The sequence below is a fragment of the Stenella coeruleoalba genome (assembly GCF_951394435.1).
Source record: "Stenella coeruleoalba genome assembly, chromosome: 5".
Classification (NCBI taxonomy): domain Eukaryota; kingdom Metazoa; phylum Chordata; class Mammalia; order Artiodactyla; family Delphinidae; genus Stenella; species Stenella coeruleoalba.
This window is the reverse complement of record NC_137150.1, coordinates 11392131-11411402: the sequence shown is the minus strand read 5'-3', so window position 1 is coordinate 11411402 and position 19272 is coordinate 11392131. Positions and strand designations below refer to the sequence as shown.

At 43.1% G+C, this 19272-nt stretch overlaps 1 protein-coding gene across 1 annotated transcript in view; it reads right to left on the bottom strand.

Annotated features, from left to right (window-relative positions):
- Positions 1 to 3310: 3310 nt before the first annotated feature.
- LOC307187067 (collagen alpha-4(VI) chain-like) overlaps positions 3311 to 19272 on the bottom strand; it is a gene marked incomplete at its 5' end in the record, with an annotated part of 62538 nt that continues 46576 nt past the window's right edge. The window contains 3 exon segments of the mRNA XM_079922813.1: positions 3311 to 3625; positions 5388 to 6050; positions 7387 to 7477. Of these exon segments, the coding sequence (XP_079778939.1) occupies positions 3525 to 3625; positions 5388 to 6050; positions 7387 to 7477 (855 nt within the window). The 3' untranslated portion in view covers positions 3311 to 3524.

Below are 19272 nucleotides of genomic sequence, written 5' to 3'. Positions count from 1 at the left end.
AGGCTCCATAAAAGCTGGATCCCCCTTTGAGGATGGACCTGGGGAGAGGAGCTCACAAAGATGGGCTGGTCAGAAGTGGAAGAAAAGATAATGATGTTGTCTCTGAAATGCAAGTTGAAACTACAGTGAGGTACCACCTCACACTGGTCAGAATGGCCATCATTAAAAAGTCTACAAATAACAAATCCTGGAGAGGGTGTGGAGACAAGGGAACCCTCCTACACTGTTAATGGGAATGGAAATTGATGCAGCCACTATGGAGAACAGTATGGAGGTTCCCCAAAAAACTAAAAATAGAGTTGCCATTTGATTCTGCAATCCCACTCCTGGGCATATATCTGGGCAAAAATATAATTCAAAGAGATACATGCACCCCAATGTTCATAGCAGCACTATTCAGAATAGCCAAGACATGGAAGCAACCTAAATGTCCATCAACAGATGAATGGATAAAGAAGATGTGGTACATATATACAATGGAATGCTACCCAGCCAAAAAAAAGAATGAAATAATGCCATTTGCAGCAATGTGGATGGACCTAGAGATTATCATGCTAAGTGAAGTCAGTCAGACAAAGACAAATACCACATGATATCACTTATATGTGGAATCTAAAATATGACACAAATGAACTTATCTACAAAAGAGAAACAGACTCACAGACGTACAGAACAGACTTGTGGTTGCCAAGGCTGGGTGTGGGGTGTGGGAGAAGGATGGATTGTGAGCTTGGGGTTAGTAGATGCAAACTATTATATATAGAATGGATAAACAACAAGATCCTACTGTATAGCACAGGGAACTATATTCAATATCCTGTGATAAATCATAATGGAAAAGAATATGAAAAAGAATATATATATATACACATTGTATATATATATACACATTGTTTTTCATATTCTTTTCCATCATGGTGTGTATATATACACATTCTTTGTGTATGTATATGTGTGTGTGTGTGTGTGTGTGTGTGTGTGTGTGTGTGTGTGTGTGTGTGTGTATTGGGTTGGCCAGAAAGTTCGTTCAGGTTTTCCATAAGCTGTTTTGGAAAACCCAAATGAACTTTTTAGCCAACCCTATATATATATACATATAACTGAGTCACATTGCTGTACAGCAGAAATTAACAGAACATTGTAAATCAAATATACTTCAATAAAATAAATAAAAAATAAATTTTAAAAAGGATGTTGTCTCTGAAGCCGAGATAGAAGGGAGCTTGAAGAGGAAGGCCGTGGGCAACAGTGGCCCAGGCCCGAGGCACTCCAGTCAGCGAGGTCTGACAGAGCTCTGTGGTCCTTCTTGGCATTCAGTACACCCTTGAAGACAAGAGACAGCTCCTTCCTCTGACTGGAGGGCAGGGAGGAAGGCTGTGGGCAACACAGGGAGTTGCAGGAGCTTGCCCTTGGCTACCTTTATTTGTGAAAAACAAAGTGCTAGAGGAGGAGACGTGAGGAGGTGGTGAAGGCTGAGGATGGCTTCGGGATGCAACCAGAGAGGGAGCCGCCCAGAACCAAGGAGCAGAGCACATGGGAAATGCTGGAAACCTTCAAGCCCCCTTGAGTATGATTGGATTCGACCACCTGGAAGCTCTCTTCCATCCCACTGGCCTTGATTTGGAGGGAAAAGATTCCTTCAGGCCGTGCTTCTCACTCTCCGTTGCTCAGTGGAATCACTGGGTCAGTCAGTCCCACACTCGGAGATTCTGATTGAATTGGTCTGGGATGAGATCTGGGCATTGAGAATGTTTAAAGATTCCCAGATGATTCTAATTTACAGCCAAAGTAATCCTTAGTATACTTGGCATACATTATATACCAAAAACATAACAGTCAACAAGACAAGTTTTTCTGTGTTTAATGTTTAGCCTAAGGAAGTGAAATGTTACTGTCCCTGCTGGGAGTGCCTATTCCTGTGTCTGTCTGGTTTTTTTTCTTTCCTTCAGATATGTGGTTGCTTTGGAATCTAAGAGATAGGACATATCAGCATCTTAACAGCTAACTTAACAGCTAACTGTATGTTTACTGTGTGGCAAGCATAAGAATTATCAAGTTTTATTCTCAAAACAACCCCATGAGGTAGGCAGTCACATAATCCCCACTTTACAGATCAGAAAACTGAGCCACAGAGAGATTAAAATTGCTGTTCCATAGCCACCTAGATAAGAGCACGAGAGAGAGAACCATATAAGCACATCCAAAAACCTCTGGGTGGTGACCTCCCATTTAATCTAAGCAGGACTGACCACGCCACTCACTAGAAAGTTTCTCAGCTATCTTTTCCCTACCTTTTAGAAACTTCAGCATCAAATGCCGCCATATCTCTTTCTAATGTGTTTACTGTTTGGCTTAATTTGCTGATCACACATAAGAGGTGGCAATGGCATTGGCTGTAATCCAAAATCTATGCTACAGTTGTTTTAGATGGATCCAAAATGTTCCTTAAACTTGGTCAGAACACGCGTGGCCACTCACAGATGAAGGAGCCTTCTACAAGCTAGAGCATTTTCCCTCAAGGTCAGAAGTACGTTCACCACTTCTACAATAGGGCATTGCTTCTCCACAAGGAAGTACAGACACTGCATGGGGTGAGACTCTGTAACACTCCCTGAGACAGCTTCCATTAGCTCCAGTTTTACACTCAGATAAAAGTCAGTCTTTGTATGTTTCCTTAAACTAGTTTCTTTAGCAGCATACATGAATCTGCATTTGCAAGGAAAGCTTGTAAAAAGCCAAAGTCTGCATGCTAACACAGTGCACAGGAATTTTTTTTTATGCTAAAGATTTTAAAAAGTAAATACAACCCAAGAAGCAAGGAGTAGTTGGGTTTTTACCAAAGGCAGTGCCTAAATTTCTTTCTTTTCCTGTTTCTTTTGGTTTTGTCTGCTTTTCTTGTTCATTTTCTTCAGCATCATAGCCACTCTTTTCATAGTTTTTGAGTGCTTCTTGCTGAGTGAAAGATGTCATCGTGGCTTTTCTATTCTCCTCTAGAAAAGAGCCTGTTGCTTCGAGTGTTTCCAAATCATCAGCAAGGACACATTTGCCAAACTGGCGCTTGGGCAACCTGCATGGAAACAAAAAAACATGAGAATGAGGGGGCGAGTCCTACCTGGTGTCACTGGGCACGGGAGCTTCAGGCTTGGGTATTTCCTGATGACTTCGTTACCACATCACCTAGCTGTTGTCCTAGGTTTGCAGAGGTGTTGGGACAGGTATCAGAATAATATGTTTAGCATTATCAACTTTACTGCTGGGATATGGGTTTAGAGGATAGGTAATGCAGTGGAATCGAAAATAGTTCCTGTTTGCTCTTATACACTTACGTGATCTTTGAATTTTTTTATTGGCCCTGTATTACTCTTAATATTGAAAAATAAGAAAAGAAAAACAAAACCATATCAGAGTTGTCGAACACAGGAGCATCTGGGTCCCAATGGTTGGAGTCAAGTCAAGGATTGGCTTGCCTGTGACCTAAGGGAGACAGTTCCCTGCAGGGGACAGAGCCCAGCCCTGCCCTCAGCCTACCTCTTGACAGACAGGATGGGTTGCAGCAAGGTGTCCCCTCGGCTCGGGCCTCCACACTCTTCAATGAGCTCTGGGGGTGGATACTGGTTTGATCCACCTAAAAATAAAATAAAATATCAAATCAAATCAAAAAAAAGTGTAAAATAATATGAAACTCAACAGTAAAATGAAGTGAAAAAATGAAGTAAAATAAAGCATAAAGACCATTAAGACGTAAAACTTAAGACACAAAATAAAATCAAGTAAAGCATAAAATAAAGTAAAATACACAATAAAACAAAATAAAGAGTAACAAGATAAAATACAAAATCAAAAAGAATCCATTGACATAAAATCAAAAAGATGTAAAATCAAACAGCATAAAATAAAAACAAAAGCAAATAAAATACAAGCAAAATAAGAGAATAAAATGCATCCTATTGTATAAGCAATATAAAATAAAATAACATAAAAGACTAGAACAATGTGAAATACAACTTAATGTAATAAAACATAAAAAATAAAGTGAAATTAAAACAGACTAAAAAACTAATCCTTTAGCCACCATCTCCCTCAAAGAAGCACTAGGCCGTCAGCCATCTATTACAATTCTCCCCTCCATCTTTTGCAAAGGTAAGGAATCTAAAGTTCAGGGTGGTCCACTGACCTTTCTAGATTCACACAGCTCATTCGTGGCAAAGCTCGGACTAGAACCAATTCATTAACGTCCATACCTCTCAAATTACAGAAGCACAAATGCTATGTCTCTACTTCTAAGATGTCCATCAGACTCCCTTTATTCCTTCACTGACAAATGGACAGATGTTCCTCAAGGATCCCAACAGGGTTGTCACACCTGCTTACAAACTGAGAAACTAATGTCTCCCAGCAAGGAGGGCAAGAAGGCCTCCCATGTCACAAGGAGGCACCCCGCACATGAGTTGCTGTGGACTATGCACAGCTGGACAAAGCCCAAGACAAACTCCTGTAAATATGACCAGGATAATACCCACCCCCAATCCTAACCATCTCCATCATCATGCTAGGGATACAGATTTGGCACCAGTTGCCCATGAACTTGGTTCAACTGGAAGTGAGGCTACTAGAACAGGATGCAGGGAAGAATTTTGGCCAAGCTTCACTGTCACCGTGCCCTTCACTGGTGGCTTCATCTAGCCAACCTGAGGTGGGAGACCCCGGACTTCTGTCCTGTCTCCCTCACTTCCTGGCAAGTCCCTGAAGACCCTTCCTACCCAAGTGTGGTAATCAGCATCAACCAGGAGCCTGTTAAAAATGCAGACTCACCACTTTGCTGCAGCAGAAATTAAACACAACATTGTAAATCAACTGCACTTCAATAAAATTTTTTTAAATGCAGACTCTCAGGCCCCAGCTCAAACCCATTGAGTCAGAATCCAAATTTTAACTAGATCCCCAGGAAATGCATGTGCATGTTAAAATCTGAGAAACACTGTTCTATAGCACTAGTTTCTGAATCACTGGATACAGCAATAACAGTAACAATGTCTTATGTGTATACAGCAGTGGTGCTTTCATGCAGGTATTTGAACGTAGGCTTCACAAATAGAGAAGAGACTGTAATCCTCATTCTGGTAAATGAGAAAATCAAAAGGTTCGGTGGAAACCTGAGGCCTCCCAGCCACCAGACAAGAAACCAACGCTAGGCTTGGCACAGTGTCAGGGCAACATAGCTCAGGGTTTTCAGGAAGTGGTGTGCTCCCTGGGGGATCCCTCAGAGAATTCGGGGCTGCCTACACCTCAGCAAGATTGAAGGTGCAATGGGCACCCATTCACCCATATGCCAGGCTCTGTATGTTCCTCTCCCCACCCAGCATCCCCAGGGCTCCCCAACTGCTCACCTTTTAGGAGGTTCAGGAAGGCCTGCGTGAAGCCCCAGGCATAGGCCACCTCCGTGTCCGAGAGCCCCTCAAGGTGCAGCAGATGCTGTTTGGAGGGGCCGCTGGCCACGCGGGTCCCCACGCCCAGGCCCAAGGCCAGCACAAACAGCGTGATGCCCTTGCACTTGGCCTCCAGGGACAGAGTCCTTAACTTCTCCCGGTCCCAGCTGCTGGTCTCACTGGCCACGATGTTAAAGAGGACCTGCACTTTCCTGGGCAGCAGGGCCACCAGGAGCAGCTTCTCCAGCGTCCACTCCAAGGCGTGGCCCAGGGCCGGGGCTCCCCGCAGGGGGTGGTCCATGGCCTCGCGGACATGCCTCTGCATCTGCATCCGGCGGCCATACGAGGTCAGGTGGAAGCCCTCGCGCACAGGTGGCCGCCCCGTGCCCGGCCAGAAGTGGGGGGTCGTGTGTGTCACCAGGGCTGTGGGGGCCCCACGTGGGGACATGCTCGGCTGCGCAGCCACCTCGAGGTTGTCGAGCATGGTGTCCACCAGAGTCAAGGCTGTACGGTAGAGGTCGGTGCCCATACCGACGGAGCTGTCCACCACGAAGGCCACGTCCGCGTCCACCGCCAGCGGCCTGGGCACGCCCAGCCCACACTTCGGGGCCGGGATGCACTGATCTGCAGAGGAGAGGCGGGGAGAGGCGGGGTTACCACGAGTCCCTTCCCTTCCCATGGACACACAATTCCAGGTGCTCAGTAGGGAAAGCTGCTGCTGAGGGCTGCCTGCATGGGGTTGACTCTGCTAGTAGATGGGCACTGTCAATAAATGTGCCTGTTTCCCAGAAGGAAAAGTTGAGAGTATCTGATTCCTCGGTTAATGTTTCTAACCACTAGGCCATACGGCTTCCTAATCACTAGATTCACAGACCCCTGCCTGGTTCAATCAGGCCCGACCTCTTATGGGGGTGTGTGACCTGGGGCAGATTACTCAGCTTTCCCACAACCTCAGTTTCCTCATGTCAGATGGCGATAATGATAATAATAATAATAGTACCTCCCTTATGAGGTTGTTTGTGATGTGTAACTTTAAAATGAGTTAATATATGTAAGGGCTCAGAACAACTCCTGGTGTGTAGTAAAAGCTCAGGCTCAATAAACACCAGCTAGATTTTTGCTTCTGCAGGAGGGGGTTGGAGGCCCAGAGAAACCACATGTCAAATAAGACGATGGATGGGAAAGCAGTTCATCGGCTGTAATATACTCTACAAATGGCAGTTCCTGTATTTGACCCAACCAAGTTTTCAGAGCCAAATCTCTCCTGGCAGTGTTAGGACTTAGTGTGGATCCAGTAAAGGGAACTATTAAGTCCCCTTTTGCTTTCACCTACAGGACTCACTCTGGCCCCGGGTGACGTGGGTGTGGATGACAGCTCTTCACACGTGGGCATGTGTGGGTTTCAGCATCATGTTCTTTCTGGCCCAGGCCAGTGTGGGATACAGTGATGGAAGCGGGGACTCTGAGACAGGGAACAACTTGCCAATACCCTGATGATGGCCAAAGGCAGTTCCAGGCCAAAAACCAGGACTCTTGACCTTAGCTCAGTGGTCTTCCCTTTACACTAAGGTGCCACTGAGGAAGGAACACAAGCCCAGCCATCCACAGGAACCTGACAGTACAGGTAAGTAAGCAGAGCAGGCCAGGGCTGAGAAGATAGGGAAGGGGCAGGGAGGGGAGGGTGGGGCACTAGCAGACACCCGCCCCTCCAAAGAGGGCTGGCATCACTCATCTCTGGCTGACTGTGGCCACAAGGGAATGCAGTGTCTGGGATTCTCCAGATTATTCTGACTTCCTAAGAAAAACTAGAAATTCAGACTTAATAGGAAATTCCCCAGTTCTAAAGTTCTTCACATACCAAGCAAATACACATGTGAGCAGCAGAAATGGCCTGTGGTCACCAGTTAATTCATCCTGTTCTGAAGACATCAGTCTGATCAGCAATGCCATCCAGGCTTACCATAGCAGAGAGTGCAGTGGGCCATGTTCTCCACGTCCTGCTGGTTCTCTGTCTCCCAGATATACAGATGAAATTTGTTGGTTCCATCCATCTAGTGCCAACACATACACAAAGTTATTGTTAGCTGAACTAAATCTCAGGCCATGTTTTTCATGCATCTCCCAATTCAGATGAGAAAAATATTAATATGCTATTTTTAAAGAACACATATAATTCTCTATGTCTAAATAATTTGGGACTTCTATTCCAGTTATTATAGTCACTTAGTTCTCTAGTCCTAACCTGGTGGCTGGACTACCACTGGTGTGGGCACAGGAGCTGTGGGTCTTCAGACTCCCAATGTGTGTAAAACTCAACAAACATCAGGTTGTGTTGGAATGAGGGTAAAGGAGTTGAAGCTTCAGTCATTTATAAATTCTGTAAATCTTTAGTGATTGTCCATGGTACGTGATGCCATGTCATGGGAGTTATTAACCATGAACATGTAGACCCTTCAAGAACACAGTCATAGATCTAGGCCCTAAATCATGAGGATGGAGAGAGGCAGAGACCACCAGGGAGGCCTCTCTAGAGTATTCCTGGTGGTCAGAGCTGGGAAGAGTGAGGGGGAATCAGGGAAGGCTTTGTAGGGATGGCAAATCTGTTTATCTCCTTCACCAAACCTTTCCAATTATGATTAATTTAATAACTGATATCAGGTTTAAAAGACAAATAATATTAACAGTAATAAATCCAACAAGATCCATGTGATAACTGGCTAGATAATCAACAAACCCATTCTCTCTTCTTCTGAGGGTCACAACTAGACTACAGTTCCCACCATCCCTTGCAGTTAGTTGGACCATATGACCAGGATCTAGCCAACAGCGTGTAGGTGGAAGTGATGAATGCCATTTCCAGGGCATGCACTAAGCTCCACTGCCTTCTCTGCCAGCCAGATGTAGAGGATCCAGAAAAGGTCTTGAGGCCCTCAGTCATGTTGGGGCCATTGACAGAAGGAGCTCAGGTCCTAAATGCAGCAAAGCACCCCTTTCCTTCACCCACACACCCAAGGACCCACATCGCTGGTGACAGATGCAGAAATAACACTTTCTGGTGTTAAGCCCCTGAGACTTGGGCATGAATGGTTTCACAGTCAACCTGCCCTGGCTAATGCAGACTACTTGCAAGGTTTCCACTTCATAATGAAATTAGGAAAGTTTTCAGATGATTTCTCTCAGGAGTTGAGGTGTGGTTTGCAAAGAGCTGGATATCTAAGCTTAGTCATGGCCATCTCGTTGTCCACTCTATCAAAGCATGTAGGACAGCGCCTCCCTGAGGGTCAGCCCCACCTCCTGCATTGCTGTGGCCAGGGCCAAGCCGACCTGGACCCTCCTCTGGTAGCAAGGTGCTCAAGATATGCAGATGTCGTGCCCACCCTTGGAAATAGAGAACGGGCAGGGTCTACTCTGGAAAAGAACATTCTGTAACATACACTCCTTACAGATCACTCATGCTTCCTGTTTAGGATTGCGGCACATCCCAAACATGGTCCCTCACCTGAGCCTCCTTGATGGAAAAACACGTGTGGGGAAAGATATATAAAGAGTGGAACTTTCACTTATGCTAATGTAACACGAAACAAACATGGGAACGTTCCTAATCCTTCCATGCTAAAAGCCATCTAAATTTAGGTTTTTTTCTGACTTAGAAATTCAAATCAAAAAAGACTGATGAAATGACTACTAGGTAAAATTCTTAAGCCATTTGGAGACGCAAAAATGACACAGCCACACCTTCAAAGAGCTTAAAAACCTAAGTGGAAGGATAGACAAATAATGTTCAAGAAAGAAAGAGACCAGTAATATATTTTGGGAACACAGGAAGAGGAGATTCATTTCAAAAGGAATGAATAAAAGCAACCTGATGAAGATAATGGCATCTGGCACTTTTGAGAGAATGAGTAGGATCCTTACCTGGCAAAGAAGCAGGGGAAAACATTACGGTGTGGAGGAACAGCAAGATAAATGCCCAGAGGTAGGCAGTGGTTATTTATGAATTCTTCTCAACACCCCTACCCGCCAGACACTTGAGAAAACGCATCTGAAACCCTGGAACTCCCTGACAGAGGGAGGAGGCTGACAAGAACAGTGAGTGGAGAGTTGCCAACATCCAACATTCAGATCCACTTCACATGGTCATAGACCAAACAAAATGGACCTAACAAATCGCCGAGGATTAGAGAGAACAATGTTAGCATGGATATGACACATTAAGAGCTTTACTGGAAATCACATGAGGCAATCTGGAAGGCTTCTGAAACCAGGATCCACAGCAGTGCTCCAGGAGACTGGAGAAGACTGGAGTAACACAGGAACATCGACTTAACTCCAAGAGTTGTGGGGAGACGCTAAGCTGGTGTACATTATTTTTAAACCACAGGAAGCATGGCTGAGGTGTGTTATCTAAAGAAGAATTGATGAGAATTTTAAAGGTAATATGAAAGACTTCAAATAAATTCAAACATACCCTCAAGTTTGTACAAAGAATTGGTTCACACGAAAAATTCTATGCAGCACTAATAGACTAGGTGTCGGGAACTCGGGTCCTAGTCCTTGGCCTGCCAGAATTGGCTGTGTGGCCTTGGACAAGCCTCTGGCCTATTTCCTCAACAACAGAGTTTAGGGTAGGAGTCAATGCTGCTGAGCTTTCTTCCTATTTCAACACAGCCTGGTCCCCCATTACTGTCCTCTGTATTTGCCTCGTGTTCAGGACACTATGTTGACTTTTCTACTCAGCTCAGCTCTTCAATCTGCTGTTCGGCTGGTTGGAAAACAACCTAATTCAACTGAATTGAAATAGCTACAAAACTGGCATCTACTTTTTAACATCTTTATTGGAGTATAATTGCTTTACATTATTGTGTTAGTTTCTGCTATATAACAAAGTGAATCAGATATACGGATACATATATCCCCATATCTCCTCCCTCTTGTGTCTCCCTCCACTCTCCATATCCCACCCCTCTATGTGGTCACAGAGCACCAAGCTGATCTCCCTGTGTTATGCAGCTGCTTCCCACTGGCTATTATTTTACATTTGGTAATGTATACATGTCCATGCAACTCTCACTTTGCCCCAGCTTACCCTTCCCCCTCCGCATGTCCTCAAGTCCATTCTCTATGTTTGTGTCTTTATTCCTATCCTGTGCCTAGGCTCTTCAGAACCACTATTTCTATTTTTTTGATTATATATATATATATATATATATATATATTAGCATACGGTATTTGTTTTTCTGACTTACTTCACTCTGTATGACAGTCTCTAGGTCCATCCACCTCACTACAAATAACTCAATTTTGTTTCTTTTTATGCCTGAGTAATATTCCATTGTATATATGTGCCACATCTTCTTTATCCATTCATCTGTTGTTGGACACTTAGGTTGCTTCCATGTCCTGGCTATTGTAAATAGAGCTGCAGTGAACATTGTGGTACATGACTCTTTTTGAATTATGGTTTTCTCAGGGTATATGCCCAGTAGTGGGATTGCTGGGTCATATGGTAGTTCTATTTCCAGTTTTTTAAGGAACTTCCATACTGTTCTACATAGTGGCTGTATCAATTTACATTCCCACCAACAGTGCAAGAGGGTTCCCTTTTCCCCTCACTCTCTCCAGCATTTACTGTTTGTAGATTTTTTGATGATGGCTATTCTGACTGGTGTGAGGTGATACCTCATTGTAGTTTTGACTTGCATTTCTCTAATAATTAGTCATGTTGAGCATCCTTTCATATGTTTGTTGACAATCTGCATATCTTCTTTGGAGAAATGTCTATTTAGGTCTTCTGCCCATTTTTGGATTGTGTTGTTTGTTTATTTGATATTGAGCTGCATGAGCTCCATGTATAAATTGGAGATTAATCCTTTGTCAGTTGCTTCATTTGCAAATATTTTCTCCCATTCTGAGGGTTGTCTTTTTTTGTCTGGTTTATGGTTTCCTTTGTTATGCAAAAGCTTTTAAGTTTCATTAGGTCCCATTTGTATATTTTTGTTTTTATTTACATTCCTCTAGAAGGTGGGTACAAAACGACCTTGCTGTGATTTATGTCATAGAGTGTTCTGCCTATGTTTTCCTCTTAGAGTTTGATAGTGTTTGGCCTTATATTTAGGTCTTTAATTCACTTTGAGTTTATTTTTGTGTATGGTGTTAAGGAGTGTTCTACTTTCATTCTTTTACATGCAGCTGTCCAGTTTTCCCAGCATCACTTATGAAGAGGCTGTCTTTTCTCCACTGTATGTTCTTGCCACCTTTATCAAAGATAAGGTGACCATATGTGTGTGGGTTTGTCTCTGAGCTTTCTATCCTGTTCCACCGATATATATTTCTGTTTTTATACCAGTACCATACTGTCTTGATTACTGTAGCTTTGTAGTATAGTCTGAAGTCTGAGAGCCTGATTCTTCCACCTCCATTTTTCATTCTCAAGATTGCTTTGGTTATTTGGGGTCTTTTGTGATTCCATACAAATTGTGCAATATTTTGTTCTAGTTCTGTGAAAAATGCCATTGGTAGTTGGATAGGGATTGCACTGAATTTGTAGAGTGCTTTGGGTAGTATAGTCATTTTCACAATGTTGATTTTTCCAGTCCAAGAACATGGTATATCTCTCCCTCTGTTTGTATCATCTTTAATTTCTTTCATTATGGTCTTATAGTTTTCTGCCCACAGGTCTTTTGTCTACTTAGGTAGGTTTATTCCTAGGTATTTTATTCTTTTTGTTGCAATGGTAAATGGGAGTGTTTCCTTAATTTCTCTTTCGGATTGTTCATCATCAGTGTATGGGAATTCAAGAGATTTCTGTGCATTAATTTTGTGTCCTGCTACTTTACCAAATACATTGATTACCTCTAGTAGTTTTCTGGTAGCATCTTTAGGAATCTCTATACATAGTATCATGTCATCTGCCAAGAGAAACAGTTTTACTTCTTCTTTTCTGATTTGGATTCCTTTTTCTTCTCTGATTGATGTGGTTAAAACTTCCAAAACTATGTTGAATAATAGTCGTGAGAGTGGGCAAACTTGTCTTCTTCCTCATCTTAGTGGAAATGTTTTTCAGTTTTTCACCACTGAGAATCACATTGGCTTTGAGATTGTCATATATGGCCTTTATTATGTTGAGGTAATTACCTCTATGCCTATTTTCTGGAGAGTTTTTATCATAAAGGGTGTTGAATTTTGTCAAAAGCTTTTTCTGCATTTATTGAGATTATCATATGGTTTTTAACCTTCAATTTGTTAATATGGTGTATCACATTGATTGTTTTGCCTATATTGAAGAATACTTGCATCCCTGCCATAAACCCCACTTGATCGTGGTGCATGATCCTTTTACTGTGCTGTTGGATTCTGTTTGCTAGTATTTTGTTGAGGATTTTTGCATCTATGTTCATCAGTGATATTGACCTGTAGTTTTTTTTTTTTGTGACGTCTTTGTCTGGTTTTGGTATCAGGGTGATGGTGGCCTCATAGAATGAGATTGGGAGTGTTCTTCCCTCTGCTGTATTTTGGGAGAGTTTGAGAAGGATAGGTGTTAGATCTTCTGTAATTGTTTGGTAGAATTCACCTGTGAAGCCATCTGGTCCTGGGCTTTTGTTGGTTGGAAGATTTTTAATCACAATTTCAATTTCAGTGCTTGTGATTGGTCTGTTCATGTTTTCTATTTCTTCCTGGTTCAGTCTTGGAGGGTTGTGCTTTTCTAAGAATTTTTCCATTTCTTCCAGGTTGTCCATTTTATTGGCATATAGTTGCTTGTAGTAATCTCTCATGATCCTTTGTATTTCTACAGTGTCAGTTGTTACTTCTCCTTTTTCATTTCTAATTCTGTTGAGTTGAGTCTTCTCCCTTTTTTTCTTGATGAGCCTGGCTAACAGTTTATCAATTTTGTTTATCTTCTCAAAGAACCAGTTTTTAGTTCTATTGATCTTTGCTATCACTTGCTTCATTTCTTTCTTATGTATTTCTGATCTGATCTTTATGATATCTTTACTTCTGCTAACTTTGGGATTTTTTTATCCTTCTTTCTCTAATTGCTAAAGTTCGGTTGTTTATTTCAGATTTTTCTTGTTTCTTGAGGTAGCATTGTATTGAGATAAACTTCCATCTTAGAACTGCTTTTGCTGCATCCCTAGGTTTTGCGTCATTGTGTTTTCATTGTCCTTAGTCTCTAGGTATTTTTTGATATCCTCTCTGATTTCTTAAGTGATCTCTTGGCTATTTAGTAGCGTATTGTTTAACCTCCATGTGTTCGTATTTTTTACAGTTTTTTTTCCTGTAATTGATATCTAGTCTCATAACACGGTAGTCAGAAAAGATACTTGATACAAATTCAATTTTCTTAAATTTACCAAGGCTTGATTTGTGACCCAAGATATGATCTATCCTGGAGAATGTTCCATGAGTACTTGAGAAGAAAGTGTATTTTGTTGTTTTTGGATGGAATGTCCTATAAATATCAATTAAATACATCTTGTTTAATGTATCATTTAAAGCCTGTGTTTCCTGTCTTTTTTTCATTTTGGATGATCTGTCCATTGGTGTAAGTGGGGTGTTAAAGTCCCTTACTATTATTGTGTTACCGTCAATTTCCACTTTTATGGCTACTAGCATTTGCCTTATGTATTGAGGTGCTCCTATGTTGGGTGCATAAATATTTGCAACTGTTAGATCTTCTTCTTGGATTGATCCCTTGATCATTATGTAGTGTTCTTCTTTGTCTCTTGTAATAGTCTTTGTTTTAAAGTGTATTTTGTCTGATATGAGAATTGCTACTCCAGCTTTCTTTTGGTTTCCATTTGCATGGAATATCTTTTTCCATCCTCTCACTTTTCAGTCTGTATGTGTCCCTAGGTCTAAATTGGGTCTCTTGTAGACAGCATATATACAGGTCTTGATTTGGTATCCATTCAATGTCTTTTTTTAAAAGAAAACTTTTTTTTTTAATGATGACTTATTTTTTTTGCGGTACGCAGGCCTCTCACTGTTGTGGCATCTCCCATTGCGGAGCACAGGCTCTGGATGCGCAAGCTCAGCAGCCATGGCTCATGGGTCCAGCCGCTCCGCAGCATGTGGGATCTTCCTGGACCAGGGCACGAACCCGTGTCCCCTGCATCGGCAGGTGGACTCTCAACCACTGTGCCACCAGGGAAGCCCAGTCTATGTCTTTTGGTTGGATCATTTAATCCATTTACTTTTAAGGTAGTTATCGATATGTATGCTCCTATTACCATTTTCTTAATTGTTTTGGATTTGTTATTGTAGGTCTTTTCCTTCTCTTGTGTTTCCTGCCTAGGAAGTTCCTTTAGCATTTGTTGTAAAGCTGGTTTGGTGGTGCTGAATTCTCTTAGTTTTGCTTGTATGTAAAGGTTTTAAAATCTGTGTTGAATCTGAATGAGATCCTTCCTGGGTAGAGTAATCTTGGTTGTAGGTTTTTCCCTTTCATCACTTTAAATATGTCCTGCCACTCCCTTCTGCCTTGCAGAGTTTCTACTGAAATATCAGGTTTAACCTTATGGGGATTCCCTTGTATTATGTTATTTGTTGTTTTTCCGTTGATGCTTTTAATATATTTTTTTGGATTTAATTTTTGATAGTTTGTTTAATATGTGTCTTGGCGTGTTTCTCCTTGGATTTATACTGTTTGGGACTCTCTGTGCTCCTGGATTTTATTGACTATTTCCTTTCCCATATTAGGGAAGTTTTCCACTATAATCTCTTCAAATATTTTCTCAGTCCCTTTCTTTTTCTCTTCTTCTTTTGGGACTCCTATAGTTTCCATGTTGGTGCATTTATTGTTGTTCCAGAGGTCTCTGAGACTGTCCTCAATTCTTTTCATTCTTTTTTCTTTATTCTGTTCTGAGGAAATGTTTTCCACTCTTTTATCTTCCAGGTCACTTATCTGTTCTTCTGGCTCAGTTATTCTGCTATTGATTCCTTCTAGAGAAATTTTAATTTCATTTATTGTGTCATTCATCATTGTTTGTTTGCTCTTTAGTTCTTCTAGATCGTTGTTAAAAGTTTCTTGTATTTTCTCCATTCTATTTACAAGATTTTGGATCATCTCTACTATCATTACTCTGACCTCTTTTTCAGGCTGACTGCCTATTGCCTCTTCATTTGTTTGGTCTTGTGGGTTTTTACCTTGTTCCTTCATGTTCTGCATATTTCTCTGTCTTCTCATTTTGCTTAACTTACTGTGTTTGGGGTCTCCTTTTCGCAGGCTGCAGGTTCATAATTCCAGTTGTTTTTGGTGATTGCCTCCAGTAGGTAAGGTTGTTGCAGTGGGTTGTGTAGTCTTCCTGGTGGAGGGGACTTGTGCCTGTGTTCTGGTGTATGAGGCTGGATTTTGTCTTTCTGGTGGGCAGGACCATATCTGGTGGTGTGTTTTGGGGTGTCTGTGACCTTATTATTATTTTAGGCAGCCTCTATGCTAATGCGTGGGTTTGTGCTCATGTCTTGCTAGTTGTTTGGCATGGGGTGTCCAACAGTGGAGCCTGGTGGTTGTTGAGTAGAGCTGGGTCTTATTGTTGAGCCACAGATATCTGGGAGAGCTCTCACTAATTTATACTACTTGGGGCTTGGAGGTCTCTGGTGGTCCAATGTTCTGAACTCAGCTCTCCCACCTCAGAGGCTCAGGCCTGACAGCCGGCTGGAGCACCAAGACCCTGTGAGCCACACAGCTCAGAAGAAAAGGGAGAGAAAAAGAAAGAAATAAAGAAAGTAAAATAAAATGAAATAATGTTATAAAAATAAAAATAATTTTTAATTATTAAAAGTAAAAAAATAAAAGAAGAGGAAAAAAAAGGAAGAGAGCAACCAAACCAATAAACAAATCCACCGATGATAATAAGTGCTAAAAATTAAAGTAAGATAAACATAAAAATCAGAACTTGTCAATCACATACAGCAAACCCCAAGTCTATAGTGCTCCCAAAGTCCACTGCTTCAATTTTGGGATGATTAATTGTCTCTTCAGGTACTCCACAGAGGCAGGGTACATCAAGTTGATTGTGGAGATTTAATCCACTGCTCCTGAGGCTGCAGTAGAAATTTCCCTTTCTCTTCTTTGTTTGCACAGCTCCTGGGGTTCAGCTTTGGATTTGGCCCCGCCTCTGTGTGTAGGTCATCCTGTGGCATCTGTTCTTTGCCCAGACAGGAGGGAGTTAAAGGAGCAGCTGATTAGGGGGCTCTGGCTCACTGAGGCCGCGGGGAGGGAGGGGTATGGAAGGTGGGGTTAGCCTCTAGCTGCAGAGGCTAGCATGATGTTGCAACTGCCTGAGGTGTACCATGTGTTCTCCTGGGGAAGTTGTCCCTGGATCATGGGACCCTGGCAGTGACGGGCTGCACAGTCTCCCAGCAGGGGAGGTGTGGATAGTGACTTGTGCTCGCACACAGGATTCTTGGTGGAGGCAGCAGCAGCCTTAGCGTTTCATGCCCGTCTCTGGTGTCTGTGCTGGTAGTCGCGGCTCTTACCCGTCTCTGGGGCTCATTTAGATGGTGCTTTAAAACCCCTCTCCTCACGCTCCCTGAAACAATGGTCTCTTGCCTCTTCGGCAGCTCCAGACTTTTTCCCGGACTCCCTTCTGGCTAGCTGTGGTGCACTAGCCCCCTTCAGGCTGTGTTCACGCAGCCAACCCCAGTCCTCTCCCTAGGATCTGACCGCTGAAGCCCGAGCCTCAGCTCCCAGCCCCCGCCCGCCCCAGCAGGTGAGCAGACAAGCCTCTCAGGCTGGTGAGTGCTGGTCGGCACCGATCCTCTGTGAGGGAATCTCTCCGCTTTGCCCTCCGCACCCCTGTTGCTGCGCTGTCCTCTGTGGCTCCGAAGCTTCCCCCCTCTGCCACCCACAGTCTCTGCCCGCGAAGGGGCTTCCTAGTGTGTGGAAACTTTTCCTCCTTCACAGCTCCCTCCCACTGATGCAGGTCCCGTCCCTATTGTTTTGTCTCTGTTTTTTCTTTTTTCTTTTGTCCTACCCAGGTACGTGGGGAGTTTCTTGCCTTTTGGGAAGTCTCAGGTCTTCTGCCAGCATTCAGTAGGTGTTCTGTAGGAGTTGTTCCACATGTAGAAGTATTTTTGATGTAATTGTGGGGAGGAAGGTGATCTCCATGTCTTACTCCACCGCCATCTTGAAAGTCCTCTCTTGCATCTTTTTTTAAACTCTTCTGAGGAAGAATACTTTTATGATAATGCTTAAATTTTTTACTACTCTTGCAAAAATAAAACTGTGAGAACCAGTACACAAAGACACAATGGAAGTCCATGGGGAACTGTGATTCAGTTTAAACTTATCTGTACCGAGCTGTTATTAATTAACATTTCATTACTTTGACTTTGGACTTGCCAGCACAGTCCTAGTCACTGATAAAGTTGCCAAAATGATTCTGGAGAAGGCTTTAGTTGAGAGTTCATGTGGTAAGGGACCCCAGCATGAGAAGAATAAGCTGGCTCTATGATCCCTACTGCACCAGAGAAGGAAATCTCACAGAGTACCTGAAACACAAGCCAAGTGATCTGCTTGAGGCTCAAAGCTTTATTATAGTTTGAATGAGCATTTTTCATGATTCCCTCAACCAACTTTGCTTCTGAATATCCAGTTGTGCTCTGATGAGACTAGTTGGGCACTAAGGACAAGAGTGTATGGGGAAGGGGCGGGAGAGGATACAGCACAGGGATTTGCATGAACATCCTCTTTTGTTTAATAGAAAGGTATGTTCTCAAAGGATACAGACAACACTCAAACCACAGCCCCCAATATTAAAGAACGCCCTGTGGGCCCTGAGCTGAAGAAGCCCACAGGGTTCAAGTCAATGCTTCACTGCTTCTGGGCTGAGCTGCCAGAGGCCAGGGAACAATGCTCATTCCTAGGACTGCACTGAGGAGGCTCTTGGCTCAGGCAAATGGGGGAGAGGGGAAGGAGGCAAGTGCTGAGAAGGAGGATTTGCCTTGGACCGAGGAAGGGCTGACCGGACCCTAAAGAGGGAGAGTTAGATACCATCTGGTGTCCAGTTTCGGCTCCTGCCAGGTGGCATGGCCCCATCAGGAACTCCATGAAGCTGCTGACTCTTCCTGGACTCCCCAGTGAACACTGGGGGTCGACATTGAAGGGACCAGGGAACCAGACACACGGGAGTGCTGATTCAGGACTGTGTCATTTATAACAAGTCACTTCACCTCAGAGCTTCCCTCACTTTCTCTGGGAAATGTATTATTGTTGTTAACTTGTAGGATTAGTATGAGGATCAGCCCCAAATTCCTCAGACTTTAACATTCATGGAAACCTTCTGGGGATCTTATTAAAAATGCAGAGCCTGATAGATTAGATCAGGGAGAAAGCTTCAGATTTGGCATTTCTCACAAACCTGGGTGAGGCTGATATGCTGCTGGTCCCAGGACCACATTTTGAGGAGTGAGAGGTGAAGATGACAAGGCATGAAAAGGACATAGCATGGTGGCAGGAACTTCATAGGCGCTGTAAATAAATGGAAGCTTTCTGATTTAATATACAGTTACTGGGAAAATGCACATTCCTGATGACCTTGAGGAGATGGCAATAACCATGGCCTGCATCGCGTATACACAGAAAGTGTCAGACGTCCCTGTGGACACTACTTCCTACAGCTCTCACAGCAAACCTGTGAGTTTATCCCCATTTTACAGGTGACTAAATTGAGGCACCAGTGCCAAATGACATGTCCAGATTACACAATGGACAAAGCCAGAGTTTGAAGTCTCATTGCCTAATTCCTTCCCTCAGCTACTAATCCTCACTCCAGGGTGGTAACAATCTAATCGAAAACAGCAGCCCACAAGGCCTCAGCAGCGAGTCATCCATGGCCTCTGAAAGGGG